Source organism: Bufo gargarizans, chromosome 11 (genome assembly GCF_014858855.1).
Source record: "Bufo gargarizans isolate SCDJY-AF-19 chromosome 11, ASM1485885v1, whole genome shotgun sequence".
Classification (NCBI taxonomy): Eukaryota; Metazoa; Chordata; class Amphibia; order Anura; family Bufonidae; genus Bufo; species Bufo gargarizans.
Genome location: NC_058090.1, coordinates 39,345,091 through 39,364,368, shown reverse-complemented (window position 1 = coordinate 39,364,368; position 19,278 = coordinate 39,345,091). Strand labels below are relative to the sequence as shown.

The window sequence follows — 19,278 nt, the reverse complement described above, 5'->3', positions numbered from 1 at the left end:
CCCAGTCTAACCTGCGCCAAATTGTTTACGGCTTAAAAGGTGTTGAACACCTTCAGGACATTTTTTTATGATTGCATCTTACTTATTTTGGGCTAAAAATAATTTTTCCAATTGGACTTTATTAAAAGCTTTTAACTATTTTTGAGATACAGGGGTTAAAAATCATTCTGTTTGCAGAGTATCCCTTCTCAGCCCTGTCAGCTGAAGGCTCATATGAAGCCTTGCCTTTGATCTCCTCATCACAGATAAAGTTTCACATGAGCAGTTAGCTGATGAGACTGAAGGTATACTTTGCAAACAGACTGATTTTTAACCCCTGTATCTCAAAAATGGCTAATTTTATTTAATAAAGACCAATTGAAAAAATTATTTTGAGCCCAAAATGAGTAAAATGCTATAGTAAAATAAATTGCTCTGAAGGTGTCCATAGCCTTTAATAATCCACATCTCCAGTACATGATCCTAAAATTTGACATTCCCATATGTATTTAACAGAGGATGTTGATCTTGGTTGTAGAGATGTGTCTCTGTTGGTTTTTATTTTTATGGATAAGCACAGGCACAATTTGTGGATGGTCTGGTCTCCTTTACCAGTACTGTACTAACTATTATGAAACCTGGGCCAAAAGACTGGAATATACTTAAATAGACATCACCAAAACAGAGACATATCATTCTATAATTATTATTAAAGGGGTTGAGAGTCTCGAAAGCCCATTTTTCAATAACAAATTAGTGAATTTGGTAGTTAATAGAGGACTTGGCATTTAAATTACATTCAGTGAGTACTGTGTAATACTTCATTTCTCCTGCGGAGGCACTGCAGGGAGATTGAACACTTGCTGCCAGATAAAACTGTATATACTGCTCAAGCTCATAACCCATTTTTGTGCTTTTGCATAGAGAAGGTTGTTACTGTGCATGTTTGTATAAGAGTGACCATCTTCATTCATCATTTATAGGATGTATAGCGCTCAAAGTAATCTAGCTCCAATTTTAACCCCTTTCTGCCCAACACATAAAATCAATGGACACATGGACTTATCCCTGTGCGAGAAGCCAGTTAATTCACTTGAGGTTTTCATTTGACCAGTTGCTAGGAAACTTCAAGACATCAGTAATGATATCACAACGGTCGCCTGTCCATAGGGGGCTTGGAGATATGAAAAGAAGATGCGATCTGTTGATGGCAGGTAACAGTGACCTGTATATGTGAACAGTAGGAATCACACAGATATGTTCACTCACTTACCTATTTCTTTTAGAAAAGTCAAAAAATAAATTAATTAAAACTAAAAACATTTAAAAAAAATTATATATATAAAATAAGAAAACATTATAGAAAATAGACACACTTTACACATGCACCCATGAGTGTGAAATAAACACATTGGGGGCAATTTATTAAGACCGGCATATTAGATGCCGGTCTTTATAACCCCTGCACTGGCTGTGGATCCACCGAAATTATGAAGATGCGCTGGCCTCTACATAACTTCAGCACATCCACCGCCAGTCTAATTGTAAGCAAGCTTCCTTGTTGGGTTTAATTTAGCCCACTATTTAGGCCATTCTGACCTAGCTGTTAGGAGGTGTTGGGAATAGTGGTTATGTGAAGGTGCACATACATGGTGAACAGTCTCCATTTGGCCCAGAAAGACCACCATTAGAGGAGAGCATAGTTTGATCCACCGACAGGCACAAGCAGCTCCACAGTTTCGTTGTTCACCATCCAGACACAGGTGGCACCTTCATTACACCCCCCTGTCTCTGCCCGGACCATTTCCAGGCGTTTAGCAGAAGGAAACTTGGCGTCATGGGGACAATATCTGCCCTTCTATTGCCAGCCAGCCACTGTCACCTTCATTTGCAGTGGTGTCGTGAAAGAGAAACCTGGACTTCTACGGACTGGACCTGTATTATCTATACTAATGAATCTAGGTCCTGTTAGAGATTGTTCGAGTATGGAGGCGGCCTGGTGGTGTGCACTTCAATCCTGCCTTTGCTGTGGAGTGACAGATTGCCCCAACTGCTGGTGTGATTATCTGAGGAGCCATCACATATGACAGTCGGTCACCCCTAGTAGTGATACGAGGGACACTAACAGCTCAGCGATTATGTGAAGGACATCCTGCCGCCACATGTGTTCCACTCATAGCAGGGTATCTAATTGGCATTTTTTAGCAGGATGATGCTCTCTTGCACACAGCAGAGGTTTCCCAGGAATGTCTCCAGATTACAACATTTCCTTGGCCTGCCCAGTCTTCAGATTTATTGCCAGTAGAGCATTTATGGGCCTCCAGCATCAGGAACCTTATGGGTGTGCAGGATTTACAGGACTAGCTGCAACATCTGTGGGCAGATTTGCCGCAGGATACCATATGGAACCTGTATGCCTCCATACCCAACCGTATCTAATTTTGTATCCAGGCTAGAGGGGGCCCAACAGGGTCCTAGAGCATCGTTTCAATTGTACAGTTTTCCCCAATAAACTTATCCTATCGCTCTAAAGCCTCATTCACACATCAGTGTTTTGGTCAGTAATTTCCATCAGTGATTGTGAGCCAAAACCAGGATTGGAGTCTCCACAGACATAAGGTATAAGAGAAAGATCTGCTCCTGTTCTGTGTTTAGAGCAGCTCCTGGTTTTGGCTCAAAATCACTGATGGAAATCAGTAACCGAACACTGATGTGTGAATAAGACATAAATATGGTAGTTAGTGATGAGCGCAGCGAGCTTCGGATATTACATAACTCTGGATTAATACTGTACAGAGATCCGTCTCCGTACAGTATTAAAATGTACAGGCTCTTATAAGATGAAGTTAGTTATTTGCGAAGTCCTGCGTGACTTCGTTGAATAACTTCGGTAATTGACTTTTAAAGTGGAAAACCCCTTTAAAACCGAACTCCGCTTCCCAGGTACCAGTCCGAATCGAAGCCGAGTTCGGTTTCAAGTTGTAAAGTGGTTTTCCACTTTAAAAAATCAATTACCAAAAGTTATTTACCAAAGTCACGCGCAACCACGAATAACTGACTTCGGCCCATCAGAGCCCATAGATTCAAATATTGTACGGAGACGGATCTCCGTACAGCATTAATCCGAAATGATGAATGAAGTGACATAGAAAGTTTCATTTGATTCCAACAACTCCTGTTTGATTCCTTATGTTTTTTTTGTCAATGAGTTGATTTCAACGTTGTTTTAAACGCTGACAGCAGTCGGAACAGGGGGCAGTTGGAAAATAAAAAAAGAGCCATACCGACTCCTTATCTGCAGTCCTACTCATTTAATACTGCATATAATAGTCCAAGATCATGGAGACAGATTCCCTTTAAGGCTAAAATTGTTTCTTTCACTCTGCGCCATAGAGATGTCATACCATACATGATGTACACAATTTGACGGTAGAAAAATTTAAATTTTAAATTAATTTATCTGGTAATTTTTAAACCTTGAACAATCTAACTGAGGAGACAGCATGAAAAAATTAGGGAAGCCAGTAATGTTTCATGTTTCTGTCCATACAATATGAATCTTTATCCACTCCAGTTATAAATAATAAGAAAGCCCCATATGTCACACCAAAGAAGCTTTCCGAAAGATGAAATTTTTCCAAACAACCCCATACATTAAAGAGTTAGGTCATTTTAAGAGTTAGGCGGCCTCACCAGCTTTGACGTATTTTGTGCTATCACTTAATCTTCTTGATATACTGTAGGATGTATATTCTATTTCAAGTAATCATATAGAGCAATTGCAATTCCCGCTGTGGCTTCTGTGTTTCTAATTTCAATATGATGTATTGTGCATCAGTAGGACGGCTGTTTCATACTCGCACTCGCTTCTGTAACTTAAAGCAGATGCCGGTATCTGACCAGAATGTTAATATCTATCACTTGCTAGTGAGATGTTTTATTTGCCATCTACAGTTGCTGACTGGTGCTCAGGACTCCATGCCGAATCCATCTTAACACCTGGCTTACCCATTACTAGTGTGTCTCTCAGCGATGAGGAGGAGGTCGTCTCTTCACCCCGGTCCAAACATGCCGGTAAGATCCAAGTCAAAATGAAAGTCATATGTGGTATTAAAAATTAGTTGAGAATCAGAAACCTGTATTCAGACAAAGTCTCATGTAGAAAGACAGATTTGTGTCGTATTGAGCCTGAACTTTCCTCAGGATAGATCATCAATATCAGATTGGCCAGGGTCCTACTCCCGGCACCCCCGCCGATTAGTTGTACGAAGAGGCCATGGCCTCCTCCCAGCTTACCAAGCATAGCGTTGTGCATTGGATAGCGGCTGTGCTTGATATTACAGCTAACATGAACGAATGCGACATCACATGGCCTAGGAGAAGGCCTAAGTGCAAATGGAGTGTTGTGGCCTCTTCATACAGCTGATCGGCAGGGGGCCCCCAAGAGTCGGACCCCACCAATCTCAATTCCTTAGGATAAGTCATCAATATGTAAATCCTGGAGAGCTCCTTTCATATGACAGCTGTATGACAGATGAACGTGACATCACATGGTCTAGGAAGAGGTCTAAGCTTTCACAAAGCACTGCGGCTTCTTCATACATATGATCGGGAATTTGACCTCATATTGATGGTCTATCCTGAGGTCATCAATATGTAAATGCTTAAGAACCCCTTTAATATGGCAGCCATGGAATGTTATGGGATCCTTCTGTACCTTTCTGGTCTTTGATGCTAAGACTCTGAGACTGGCACAAGCAGTACCTACTAATACACCAATACGGACTCAAAGATATTTTATTTTCTCACATACATTTCTCCCTTGCTCTCCAAAGAAAAAAAAGTGTCCTTGATTATACAAGCTTGTACATCATTTGATTAGTTAAAGGGGTTGTGTCACTTCAGCAAAGTGAGAGAAAGTTAATACAAGGCACTTACTAATGTATTGTGATTGTCCATATTGCCTCCTTTGATGGCCGGATTGATTTTTCTATCACATTATTCACTGCTCAAATCCAGGGGTTACGACCACCCTGAAATCCATCAGCAACGGCCGTGCTTGCACACCATAAACTTTTGCCACCGATTTTACATTTTCTGCATTGGACTATGTGGCAGAAATTGTCATCATCTGCATTCCACGGGTTTAAAATCCATATCACATGTCAGGCTATGTGCAGATTTTGTTGCAGATGCTCTATTTCTGCAGTGTGTACATAAGATCTGTGAAAAATCCCTTCCACTTTGCTGGTATTATAAACGTAGTGGAGTTTCCGAAAAACAATACCACTGCGGAAAATACATGAAATGGACATTTTTGCATTTCATCAGTGAAAGTTACCATAGACGTTGCCATTTTCAAATCTGATCTGGTACTTTCTGAAACTTAGATTTCTGTCCTCTTCCATTTTACAGGAGAACTTTGTAACTTTAAAACGCATTGTCCTTGGATATCGTCTACAAGCACGGACGGAAAGCCACACTGGATGCAAATGGTAGTTAGGGACTTACCACCACCACAACAGACACGTCTACTAGAGAACAAGCCTACGACTGGAAACCTTGATGGTAGGCAGGAATATGTATTTTGTTTTATCTTCTAGCAGGTCAAAATGTTTGTATTTTTCTTTTTCTTTTTTCTGCATTCAGTTGCTTTTCCTTGTTGATTATGAGAGCCGTGAGACTGCAAGGTTTAGTTGGGTTGCCAAGAATATAATGCATGATAATGTAGGAGACAGTAAGTGTATCAGTCAATCTTCAGCATGCAAATATATACAGACGGAGCAAAAGAGGATTTCATTATTAACATATTTATTGCATTGGTGGGTATATGCAGAAAGGAGAAGGTTCTCAGAAAACCCTGGAAATAATTGATTAGAAAAACGAATTGCTTCTATTGAAAGCAAATTAAAAAATCTGCACTGCACAATATTAACAAGTAGTTCTCCAGGAAAAGCAATCTAGCTTCGCAATGCAGTCATTAAGTCCACAGTCAGTGTTGTGGCTTATATTTCAGCAGTCTGGCTGGTCTTTATGGTCTGTGGCACAAGCAGTACCTACCAATAAGTAGGTTGCTTTCAGGGTATGGCAGCTAAAAAGTCAACTATCCGTGCCCTTGGCTTTCTCTATCCACTATAATTATTAGCTACTGTGTGGCCCTATCTATGCCCTGAGCGGATGCACCATTTTAACTACTGCTTCTCACCTCCACTTGCTAGCTAACTAAAATGCAGGAATTTAACTGGATCTGTCGCTAGCAGCAGATTTCTTTTGTCTGCTTACTACTGACTGACCACAAGTCTCAGCAAAACACTTCTCTTCATCCCTTCAGGTATTATCCTCTCTCAAGCGTAGGGATATTTTGAGTGTGACCTCTGACTCTTGCTGGAGTCAACCCCTTCCCTCCACAGAACAGTTTTTCCTCATTACATATGGTAATACACAATAAGGGTTCTTTTAGACGACCATATGAAAATCCACAAAATTGCGGAACTGGTGCGGACCCATTCATTTCAATCGGTCCGCAAAAGATGGGGACAGCACACGGACAATAATAGGCATTTTCTATTATAGTTGCGGTGATGTGCAGTCCGCAATTTGCGGAATGCACATGGCCTGTATCCGTGTTTTGCGGATCCGCAAAACACTATGATCGTATGAATGCGCCCTAAATCACTGTAAATTTCTACATCTATAAGTGGAGTGCTCATTGATCTCTTGTCCTGGATATATGGGTGTCAGCCCCAATAAGTAGTCCAGTTATGGTATCATCTGTATCTAGTATACAGAATACACTAATTCTATGAGCTTAGAATTTAACCCATAATAATACAGTTAACAATTCTTTGCTGGTGTCTCTCAGCGACTTAAAGGCATATAACATGGCTAATAATACAACCCCAATTCCCAAAAAGTTGGGACTCCATGTACAATGTACACGTAAATAAAATCTGATAGACCCATAATTTATTCACAGAAGATCATAGAATACATATCAGAATGAAATTGAGATACAGTATGTCCTTCTCCTCATAGACAAGTGGCTGGAGCAGGACCTTCCCTGCTGTGTCCTTGTATTACAAAAATATTAAGTTCTGCCTCCTCAGTTGGCTTCCAGCTGAAGATGGAACAGATCATCAGATTAACCCCTTTGTTAACTGCAGAGTATTTACATGAAATATATATATATATTTTTATTATTTTTTTTTTTATATATATTTATTAGGTTGAGAAGGTTGCGGATCTTGTGTGTGTAAAATATACAAACTTACACATTTTTTTTCTTTTTTGTGTTAAGAAAATAAAAAAAATTGAAATCTTTTCTAACAGAAAAAATTGATAAGAAAAGAAAAATATACATCTAGTTCATAATTTTCAAAGTTTTCCCTTAAATATTTTTTTAAATACTATATCTGTCATCTAATGGCACAAAAGAAAGTTGTAAGGTGTCCTGTGAAAAATAATATCAAATACATGTAGGTCGGCTCAAGAATTAATTAGTTATTTGCAGTTAGATAGGCCCATTGCTAAAATTAAAAAAAAAATTGCCCTGGTAAGGAAGGAAGGGGTAAACACTTCAGTAATGAAGTGGTTAACATATTAGACATTGCTTTCTCATTGTCCTCAGGCAGCACATTTATACCGCTCTGTCCTGCCTTTGGACTCGAGGAAAGTAAAATTACAGGTAAGATTTTTTTTTTTTATTTCCTCATTGTCCTCCGGGCAGCACAGAGCGGTATGTATGTGCTGCCTGAGGACTCGAGGAAAGTAAAATTACAGGTAAGAAAAGTTCTCTTTCTTTTTAAACTGCATACGATACATATTTCATTTATAATACATTTGTTCATAAAAACAACTCTAAATCATCGCCTTGTTACAAAGACATAAAGAACGTGAATTATTCTTAGAAATTGTGTGCTCTAAATAATACATCACACCTTTCTCCGTGATATACAAAGAAAGGTTAAAACCTGCCCTGAAATACATAATATAAAGATTTTCCATTCCACTCTTCTGCATCTCTTGCTTTTGTAGATGGAATCCTTTTAATGAACACAAGTCACATAACCATACAAGACGCTTGTGCTGTGTCACGTCTGCTCAGTCCCTTGTATCCCAGAAGTTCTAGGACGTGCCAGCTGGAATTGTCTCTCTACTCGACGGAAGAGTCCACAGCGCGAACGTTAAAAGTCACGATTCATGAGAAGAGGTCAAATCTCAGCGTAACATTACCACCTCTGAAGGACCCAACAGTTGGCAACGGGTGAGTTTCACTAACTCCTAGAATGGATGATGTAAACTAATATAGACTTTCTTAGGAAATAATGCATTCTGCATAGGTACAGATACAGACAGATGCAAAAAAAAGTAAGTAAAACTAAACCCCTTTGAATTACCCAGATTTCTGCACTGAGAGGACTAATAAAATGTGGATTATAGACACTATAACATTTTTAATCAATTTGATTTAAGTGTTTTGGGTCTTGTACATCACTAACATCTCCATGAGGTATTTATGCTACAGTGTTCCACTTTTGTCTCATCTTTCCATAGAACTCTATGATATGAAAGTTATAAATGAATGACTGGCAGTTTGCAGCGAAGGTCCAGATGGGAATTACCAGTTGAGGTGTTCCCCTACACAGTCTAACACTATCCAATCAACGCTGCCAGTGCCAGACTGTGCAGGGACACTGCAAACCGCCAGCAATTCTTTCATAACTTCTAGCAGGAACAATGACGGAATGGCGCATCATAGTCATAAGAAGAGATGCTCCAGAATTGATATTACATGGGGAATGCAAGTAGTTACTAAAACAGACCTTTCAGGAGAGGCGGCAGGTCCTCTTTAGTGGGCAAATAAAACATAGGAACGGTACAAGTATTTGCTTGGCATTAATTTAATCAAATTGTGTTTGTCTATAGTTGTGACAATCTATGAGGCCAAATAAAGAGGCTCGACAGATCACTCCCAAAAACAAAAGGCTGACAGCCAATTTGGGTCACACCTGGGCTCTAGCAGGCTTCACTCACTGGTGCGCCTGTGCTCAAGCTGATTGGGTTTTTTTCTGGTCTCTTCAGGTGGTCTGGGTTCTACTGACCTGGCCCCCCTTTTCCTTTTTGGAACATTTTTATACCAGCCTTAACCACCATTTGCTTGTCTTTACAACCCCTCCCCTTTTGTTTTTGCTATGTAATAGAAGCTCCATCTACTGCTTGCTATTACTTATGTGCATCTCCCCTGATGAGCTCGCTGAATGAAAAGAGACACGTCGGGAGTTTACCTTCATAGGGTGTACTAGGGATTCCGCCCGGACACCGGGAAAGGTATCCGGACGGGGACGCTCCTTGCGGGGCAAGTACCTCGTATAGACAGGTAGGGCGTTACAGCCCCTGCCCCTCTAGTAGGGTGATTTAGGGTCTCCTTGCCCCCTACTCCTGTCCATGCTGAGGTCTACACGCTGGCACCAATCCGGTATGGTAACATATCAACACAGTCTACCGCATGAAAATTGCAGCACGAAAGAGACTCCACCATCAACGTCTACAGCATTTGATGGGTGAGAATGTTCCTTTTCATGCTATTATTTTTGTTACCATCCAGCATTTGTTTGTCCAGGCCCTATTGGGCTGTCTTCTGTTAGTTTGTCTTAGAGGCTCTCCTTGCTAGCGCTGATCTATTTTAGAAATACATATTAAATGTTATGTTTTACCCCTTTGTCCCCTAAGGTATTAGTACATTTTTTCTATAGTTGTGACTTTAATAGCAATCAAACCACATTTTATTAAAAATCAATGCTAAAATACAGGTCATTCCAAGGGGTTCACTTACTTTTTCTTGCAACTGTGTTTGTTTTAGAAATGGGATATGGATGAATAGATATTAGATAGATAAAATGAGATATAGATAGATAGCCTTGAGAAAGGCTCTGGTGTAGAGCCGAAACGTCGCCATTGCCACTGAGGAGAATAAAGTTTTTTTTATTTAATTTCTTTGCCTTTTTTTCCTACATAGATAGATATAAATTAGACAGATAGATAAATATGAGAGATTTATTAGATATAATGTGGGTATCTCCTTCCTGTGGACTCACAAAAAAATAGAACATGTCCTATTCTTATCCGTTTTGTGGACAAGAATAGGCATTTCTAACATGGAGCGGGATGTATTGAAGGGAAAAATGCGGGATGCACACGGCCAGTATCTATGTTTTGCAGGTCCGTGATTTGTGGACCACAAAACAGATACGGTCATGTGCATGAGGCCTAATAAGACCTTAGGATGCAAACCTATGAACATATGGATATCAATGCAAGCTTATGGGCCAGGGCCAACAAAGTGGTGACAAATCATGTAAAGTATATATTAATAACCTATGATTTAGAGAATGGGCATAACAAATATTTCATTCTGGGGGAAATTGGAAGCGGGGTCATACCACTGTGGATAGATGGATGGATATCCAGGTGGCCATACGAAAGCTTAGATATACTGCAACTACAGCATTGACTATAACGTGGCTATGATATAGTCTATTAGATATTGAGTAGTAAACATAGATCCAATTCAGTGTACTCCATTCACAAGCAGAACATTGTTAACCACTTTACATAAATCAGACAGAAAATCAATGGCGAGTCATTGCAGGACTTTCCTTTCTTCTGTGTTTGGAGCATTATTGCTGCAGTGTCATATGTCTTGGCTGCTTATGTAAGGGACAAAGCTTTTGATTCCATTAATAAAATTGAATTGGCTCAGAGGAGCCTGCCCAGGACCATTGACTGCAGTGCAGGTTCTGTGCTGCATAAGCTTTGATCTAAGTATAATTTCAGTTGGCACATCTGAGAACATCGTGACCATAACAGTTGGATGTACGCGGCAGTATGATGTCATCTCTTACTCACTATAATAAATCATTTGGGACGCAAATAGTGCTATTGATATTATTCAATTTCCCTTAACACGATCACAGATCAATATATATGTAAAATGTATACTTCCTGTTGTGGATCAGCGAGGGCGAACTCGCTGTACTAACTAAACGGTTTGGCGTAGGGGTAACCCTAATGGTGTTATTTTGGCGCTTCTCTGGTATTCTCTCTTTAGCCCCTATACAGGGATCTGGACTTCACTGTGGATTAGCAACAAGACTGCTATCTCCTGGGACAGACCCAGTGGAGGTGGCAGCTGAATCACGGATGGAGTAGTGGTGAGGTACACATGAGGCAGGCAGGCAGGCAGGCTGGGAACTTGACTGGAGCACAGACAGAGAAGACAGACTAGGTTACCTTAAACATGAACTTAACTGGGACTTGAAAGTGTAGGAACACATAGGCAGGATGGAAATAGAACTTGGAGTATGGCAGGAACACAGGTAAGAAATAATAAGGATAAAGGCACTCAAATTGCAATTGCACTAGACTAGCAAACACCTTTGTCGGGTCAGCTGGGAACCTAAAGCTTCAGGCACCCTCTGCCTGAAAAGGATGCATTAAAATACCCAGGATTCCTGGGGCAGGAAGCACCTTTAAATACTTCCTGCAACCCAGGCATAGGGGGAGATAGAGGGTGTGTACATGCTGCCTCACAAGGGAGGATAGACATGCCCACACACACACACACACACACACCTTAACAAACAGTACAGAAATCAAGCAGGAAGCAAGCTCTGGCATGGAGCACAAATACAGCAGTTTAAGTACTTACTAAAGTAGACATGCCAAAAGAGTATCTTTCACCACTCCTAACATGCCTGTTTTAGTAACTACTTGCATTCCCTATGGAATAACAATTCTGGAGCATCTATTCTCATGGCTTTATGTTGTGACATTCCTTTATTGTTCCTACTAGATGTTATGAATGAATTGCTAGCAGTCTGCAGTAAGGGTACAGAGGGGAGGTAACCAGTTGGGGGGGGGGGTGTACCTGCATAGTGTGATATTCTCCAATCAGTACTACCATCGTCAGACTGTGAGGGATACCCCCCCCAACTGGAAACACCCCTCTGTACCCTTACTGCAGTCTGCTAGCAGTTCATTCAGAACTTCTAGTAGAAATTATAAAGCAATGGCACAGCATAGAGCCGTAAGAATAGATGCTCCAGAATTGTTATTCCATAGGGAATGCAAGTAGCTATTAAAATAGACATGTCAGGAGCGGTGACAGCTCCTCTTTAAGGATTGCTCTGTACTTTCACTTAATTTATTTATTATTCATTTTATGCACTATATTCTGCTGCACTTTACAGTCATTAGCATCACGCTGTTCCCAATGGGGCTCACAATCTAAGGTCCCTATCAGTATGTCTTTGGAGTGTGGGAGGAAACCCACGCAAACACAGGGAGGACCTACAAACTCCATGCAGATGTTGTCCTTAGTCAGATTCAAACCTAGGACCCCAGCGCTGCAAGGCACCAGTACTAACCACTGAGCCACCGTGCTGCCCAGCTAGTTGTTCACAAGACTGCAGAACTGGACTTGACCCTTGACCTATAGCACTAAACTTTCCTGGGTACTAACCGCGTCTCGCAGTCCTCAAATACTCACAAAATGTACAGTAGGGCTGAACTGTATAACAACCATATCGCAAGAATAATCTTATGAAGCCCTGATAGGTAACAAATATACAGAAGTAAGCTTACTGATAGATAAGACCTGAATGATGAGGGTAAACAGATGACAAGCACAAATGGATGAAGGAGATGGCAGTCAGGCAGTGGAGCTGACGGAAGATGATGATGGTACACAGTTTGAATAGAAAGAAATTACAATGACAGAAACTGACCTTAATTTGCAATACTACCTCCACCAGAGGATTCAAGGCCCCTGAGACAAATCAAAAATGAAACTCGGCACACAGACAAAATAATCCACAGGAAAACAATAAACTTCCGTGCTAGCAGCAGTGAAAGGGCTAAAGGACCACAGGTAGCAGGCTACACAGACAACACAAATCTGGCTAAGATCAGGATACAGGAATATGCAGGGCTCATGCTGTATCTGGCAATTAAAGACCATTTAAAGGAAGGCTAACCAATCAAGCACTCCTCCCAGAATCAACCAAGCTGAACAAGGTGATCATCTGACCAGACATCAGTTGTAAGGCAATGGCATAGAAAATGCCCCAAATTAGTAAACAGGAGAAGACGAGTGTCACGGCAGACGTGCACTCAGTATAACAGATAACGCACCAACCAGGCTCTGGGTCACCTCCTAGCTAATCCCTGACCTCTTTCCCTGCACTGCTCAGCCCACATGCAGACCTTGAAGGTAGGTGTGATGTGTCCTCCCGCATGGGCTGACAAAACCCTGAATTCCCTGAGATGGTGAAGTGGGGAAATAGGAGCAGCCTGCTCACACAGAACCTGGATGGGATAGATGACACAAACAACCAAACTAGAAATGACACTTATCTTTGAGAGCAGGAACTGACAGCCAACCTTCCCTCCAAGCTTCCCAGACCAGAATGAGCTTCCCAGACCAGAATGAGCACTTAGCTGGGGGCCATTTAAACTAATGACTCCACCCAGTGCACCTGATGAGAGGCGGATCCAGCACGGCACCAAAACAAATACTAAACTTGTGCTGCTATCCTGGCCGACCTCCGCACATAGTCAGAGTGGGGCATGACAACGAGACAGTAGGGAAATCCCTGCTGTTTTTAACACACATAAGCTGCATACTGTAGTTTCAGCATAACATTTATCATTTTGATGGCATATTTTACTTAGGTATATTCTGGTTGTTGCAAGTCATCTCCTATCCACAGGATAAGGGATAGCTATTAGATTGGGTGGGGGTCCTACTGTCATGAGAACAGGGGCCTCGTACCCCCTGCAGCTCCACTGAAAATATTGGAGTGGCCCGTTGCACATTTCCTGTGGATAGGGGATAACTTGCAACAACCGGAATACCCCTTTAAGGATCATTCAGTCTTCACTTAGTGACATCTGAGGCTTTAAACATGGCGTCTGCTCAGGAGACAGCTCTGATTACAGACAGACATTTAACCTATCAGATGCTGTGGCCAATTGCAACCATGACATCTGCACAGTCATCTGGACGGAAGGGGCTCCCTCCAGTGACCAAAAGACCCCTTCCCCTATGATAAGATTATGGGAGCCATCCAGCTGTCTAATGATCGATCGCATGTTCAAGTCCCCTAGGGAACCAAAAGAAAGTGAAAAAAAATATAAAAAAAATTATATATACATACAGATACAGCAAAAAGAAAAATATCTAACCATTACCAACTGCACAAATAAAAAATCAATAACCCATAAAAAATAAATGTCATTGGTATTGCCACATCTGAAAGTGCCTGATTTATCAAAATTACTTATCCCATACAATGAACGTAAAGGAAAAAAAATTAATAATCAAAATGCCCAAATTGTGTTTTGTTTTTTTTATTGCTTTGCCTCCCCCCCCCCCAAAAAAATTGAATAAAAAGTGATCAAAAAGTCATATAGTATCAGAAAAACTTAGAGGAGCTGTGCAGCCTGTTTATATTGATGACCTATCCTCAGGATAAGGCTACATGCACATGACTGTTGTGTGTTTTGCAGTCTGCAAATTGCGGATCCGCAAAACACAGATGGCGTCCGTGTGCGTTCCCGCAATTTGCAGAACGGCACGGAAAGACATTAATATAACTGCCTATTCTTGTCTGCAAAACGGACAAGAATAGGACAGGTTATATATTTTTTTTAGGACCACGGAACGAAGCAACGGATGCGGACAGCACACAAAGTGCTGTCCGCATCTTTTGCGGCCCCATTCAAGTGAATAGGTCTGCATCCGAGCCGCAAAAACTGTGGCTCGGATGCGGACCAAAATAACGTTTGTGTGCATGAGGCCTAAGTCATCAATATCTGATCTGCGGAGGTCCGACACCTGGACAGTGGTGCTCCATGTGAGTGCTAATTCCTCTTCATCGCTTCGGAAGCGAGTGTAATTACAAATACTTACTCTATTCACTCACGCTGGGTTCACACCTGAGCGTTTTACAGCGCGTTCCTACGCGCTGTAAAACGCACAACAGGCAAGAACCAATGATTCCCTATGGGAATGGTTCACACCTGGGCGTTTTACAGCGCGTACGATCGCGCTGTAAAACGCCCGACGCTCAAGTACAGGAGCTTTTTTTGGTGCGTTTGACGCGCGTTTGGGCCATAGACTCTTTGGACAACACTGCTGTCAATCACCCAAACGCGCGTCAAACGCGCGTTCACTATTAAAAAAAACGCGCATAAAACGCGCGACAAAAACGCGCATAGAAACGTGCGTTTGAGAAACGCCTAGGTGTGAACCCAGCGTTAAATGGAGCGAGTACTTGTAATTACACCACTGCTGGACTCCTGCCGATCAGATATTGATAGTTATTCTGCCTGTGCAACCCCTTTACGCAATTCTCTGTCTGCGCAACACTTTTAAGAAACCCTCACACAGCTCGGTAGACAGAAATTTGAAAAAGTTATCTGTGTCAAAATATGGTGATGCAAAGATTTAAGGAGGAAAACATAACAAAAACTACAACATTTCTTACCACTGTAACAATACTGAACCACAGAATAAAGCCTAAAGGCTATGTACACCTTTTGGGGCAATTTTATTATTATTATTGTATTGTACTTATTTTAAGCTAAAAATCTTTTTTTCAATTGGTCTTTATTAAAAATATGGAATCCTTTTTTCTGTACAGAGCTCAGATGCTCTAGTAGATGCCTGTGGATTTTCTGTCTTTTCCATCATTTTAGGAGCAGAAGGATTCCTTATCTCTGCTCTCTGACTTTATAAACAGTCATTATAGCTCAGTCCTCATCTTACTGATAAGAATGTGGCCTAAATAAGGCTACTTTCACATTAGCGTTTTTCTTTTCCAGCATAGAGTTCAGTCACAGGGGCTCTATACCAGAAAAGAACTGATCAGGCATATCCCCATGCATTCTGAATAGAGAGTAATCCGTTCAGGATGCATCAGGATGTCTTCAGTTCAGTCATTTTGATTGATCAGGCAAAAGAGAAAACCATAGCATGCTACGGTTTTATCTCCGGCGAAAAAAAACTGAAGACTTGCCTGAATGCCGGATTCTGCATTTTTCCCATAGGAATGTATTAGTGCCGGATCCAGCATTCAAAATACTGGAATGCCGGAACCATCCTTCCAGTTTGCGCATGCGCAGACTGGTAAAAATTTGAAAAAAGATACAAGACAGATCCGTCTGTCCGCATGACAAGCGGAGAGACGGATATGTTCTCGCAATGCATTTCTGAGACGGATCCGCATCCGGATGCGTCTCACAAATGCTTTCAGTCACATGCAGATCGGCGGATCTGCCGCAAATGTGAAAGTAGCCTAAGTGTTTATGACCTGTTAGTAGTTTAGAGATAAGGGTTATTAGATGATGGCACAAAGTGAAAGTATCACGTCACACAGTTAGAAAAACTGTTAAAGGGGTTGTCCGGGATCAAAATTATTTTTTCAAAAATAGTTTACTCACTATTACTAGCCAAGTCAAGGTGCCCCTGATGTTTTTAGGTATTTTTCACACTGCTGCATGGCTCCTACGGTCCCCCACAGATTGTTGACATTGATGTTTATTTGTGTGAGGACTTCCTGCCGCACTGCACTGTGGGTCCCAGCGCAGCGCGGCATCTCCTGGTTTCTACTGTCTTTCAACTCGACCCTGCACCCGCCCCTCATACATATTCTGCCTCCTGCCGCACATCATCATTCCTCCTTTCTCCAGCCTTCCGACCCATTAGCCAGTATTTTACATGGGAAGAGTTTTCTGTGAGAAGTACAAAAACTCACAGAAAAAGCCTAAACGGGTGGAAATGCTCCAAACCCAGACACTGTAGCGTGTCTATAACCGGGGGAGCAATTCCTCCGCATGCGGTCCGCAGACAACGGCAATCCCCAGCAAAAAAAATGCGTACAATGGAAGATGCCGGGGCGGACCGCATGCACCACAAGGACATCTTATACAAAATGATACATTGTGCAGATGAAAAATATACATATACACACACACACACACAAATCACTGAAAAAAAATGCACCAAAATGATACACAACCGACAATACTAGCCAATTCCTCAGGCCGATGTTAAAAGCGGAGAACTTTGCCAATATCTTCCAGTCAGGAACATATCGGAGCCCCCCCCCCCCACATCGGCTTGATGAATTGGCTAGTATTGTCAGTTACGTATCATTTTGGTGCATTTTTTTCAGTGATTTGTGTTTCTATGCTAAGTAGCATAGTGATCTGCCTCCATTCATTAGAAAGATCCACGCCCGGTGACATCACCGGACTGGAGGGGCGTGGCTTAGCACGATGCCTGCAAGACTAGTTACCGCCCCTCCGTGCGCTCTGCATAAGGACTTAGACTGACAGTGACGTCACCGGGCTCACTGCGAAGTCGAAAGAAGTAGCTTCGCTCGCCTGCAAGGGACCCGGTACGTCACTGATTTTACAAAAATAGTCACTTCCGGCCAATAGTTTGCTGTATCAAAACGGGGCTTCAGAAATAGGTGGCGCAGGTAGGACATGCATGTGTGAAATATGTATATCACCCTAGTACTATTACAACAATGTCCCCAATCCCGAACAACCCCTTTAACAGGACGACTCAATATTTTTAATAAAGACCGATTGAAAATGATTTTTAGACAAAAAAGAATAAAATGCAACCATAAATAAAGATTGCCTCTGAAGGCGTACACAGCCTTTAAGTGTCATTTTTGCATCCCTGTGAACCCTGTAAATACGAAACAATGGCAGGACGGCATATTTTCCATTTCCACACCATTGATAATGTTTTTTCCAGCTCCCTAATACTTTACATGGAATATTAAATGGTGCCATTATAAAGTACAAGTTGCCCTCATATGGCAAAAAGTTATCGCTATTGGAAGGCAAGAAAAAAATAAAAGTAAGAAAAATAAAAAGACAAAAATGAAAATTGTCTATGGCATCAAGAAGTTAAAAGAAGATTCCTGTGGTTTTATATTTTTTGCCACCCCGGTGTCTGGACGCTTTTCTGGATGTAAATCCCAAAGGGTTAAATGAGCTGAGGAGGCTTCCTGCTGCAAACGGTTTGTACTGTAGTTATCCTGTAGCCTCTATAGATCAGTTGCAATCAACAACGTATCTGGAATTCAATACCTATTTGTTCTATGCAGAGAATCCCATCGCTCTCAGTCCTACATCGACTGCTTTGGTTTTAAGTTGGTCCCAGCAGGTGTCGATACATTCTTGGAGAAAAAAGGGTAAGGCACTTTAGCCATAAATCAATCAGGTTTCAGATTTATTTATAATGATGATTGTGGCACTAAACCATTGTACAATACAATAACGGACAAAAAAATAATGTACAAAAAGATAAAATAAAATCCGATCCTACAAGATATAATAAAATATATGTACAAAGAAATACAATATATATTGTCCACCATATAATCAAAAAGTGACAAGTGAAAAGAAACAGATTGAGTGGCACTGCACATAACTCCACGTTCAGTTCAGGATAATGTCACTATTGCATGCAGGATGTTTAACACTGCAACCCGGCGGCGCTCTGCCCACAGCAAAATATTTTCCAAACTAATAAAAAAGTATACAGGCGGCACTCACCAATCGGTGCAATCTTCTTTTATTTCTTCCAAAGCTGGATACATCAAAGCTGGATACATAAAAGCTGAATACATAAGTTTCTTGGGGCGACATGCATACAAAGCAGTGGTAAGACTTGCGGCAATTGACGTTTTGCGCCTCAGCGCTTCATATGGCCAATGAAGCGCTGAGGTGCGAAATGGCTTTTGCCGCAAGTCTTACCACTGCTTTGTATGCATGTCGCCCCAAGAAACTTATGTATTCAGCTTTTATGTATCCAGCTTTGATGTATTCAGCCGTCATGTACTCAGCGTTGATGTATCCAGCTTTGGAAGAAATAAAAGACGATTGCACCGATTGGCGAGTGCCGCCTGTATACTTTTTATTTGTTTGGCTATAATCAAAAAGTGTCTGTTCATATAAATCAGGGAAAATTGGCCTCTGAATATAGATTGCTGTCCAGGTAAGGCTACTTTCACACTTGCGTTCAGAGCGGATCCGCCCAGACGGATCCGCTCATATAATGCAGACGATGGGATCCGTTCAGCACGGATCCGTCTGCATTATATTGTAGAAAAATTTCTAAGTGTGAAAGTAGCTGCAGACGGATCCGTCCAGACTTTACATTGAAAGTCAATGGGGGGGGGACGGATCCGTTTGAAAAATGCACCATATTGTGTC

At 41.5% G+C, this 19,278-nt stretch overlaps 1 protein-coding gene across 1 annotated transcript in view; it reads left to right on the top strand.

Moving 5' to 3' along the window:
• Window positions 1-19,278, top strand: part of LTK (leukocyte receptor tyrosine kinase) — a 163,553-nt gene that overhangs the window by 52,535 nt on the left and 91,740 nt on the right. The window contains exons 2-4 of the mRNA XM_044272073.1: window positions 3,934-4,053; window positions 5,395-5,547; window positions 8,014-8,242. Of these exons, the coding sequence (XP_044128008.1) occupies window positions 3,934-4,053; window positions 5,395-5,547; window positions 8,014-8,242 (502 nt within the window). The remainder of the gene's footprint in view (window positions 1-3,933; window positions 4,054-5,394; window positions 5,548-8,013; window positions 8,243-19,278) is intronic.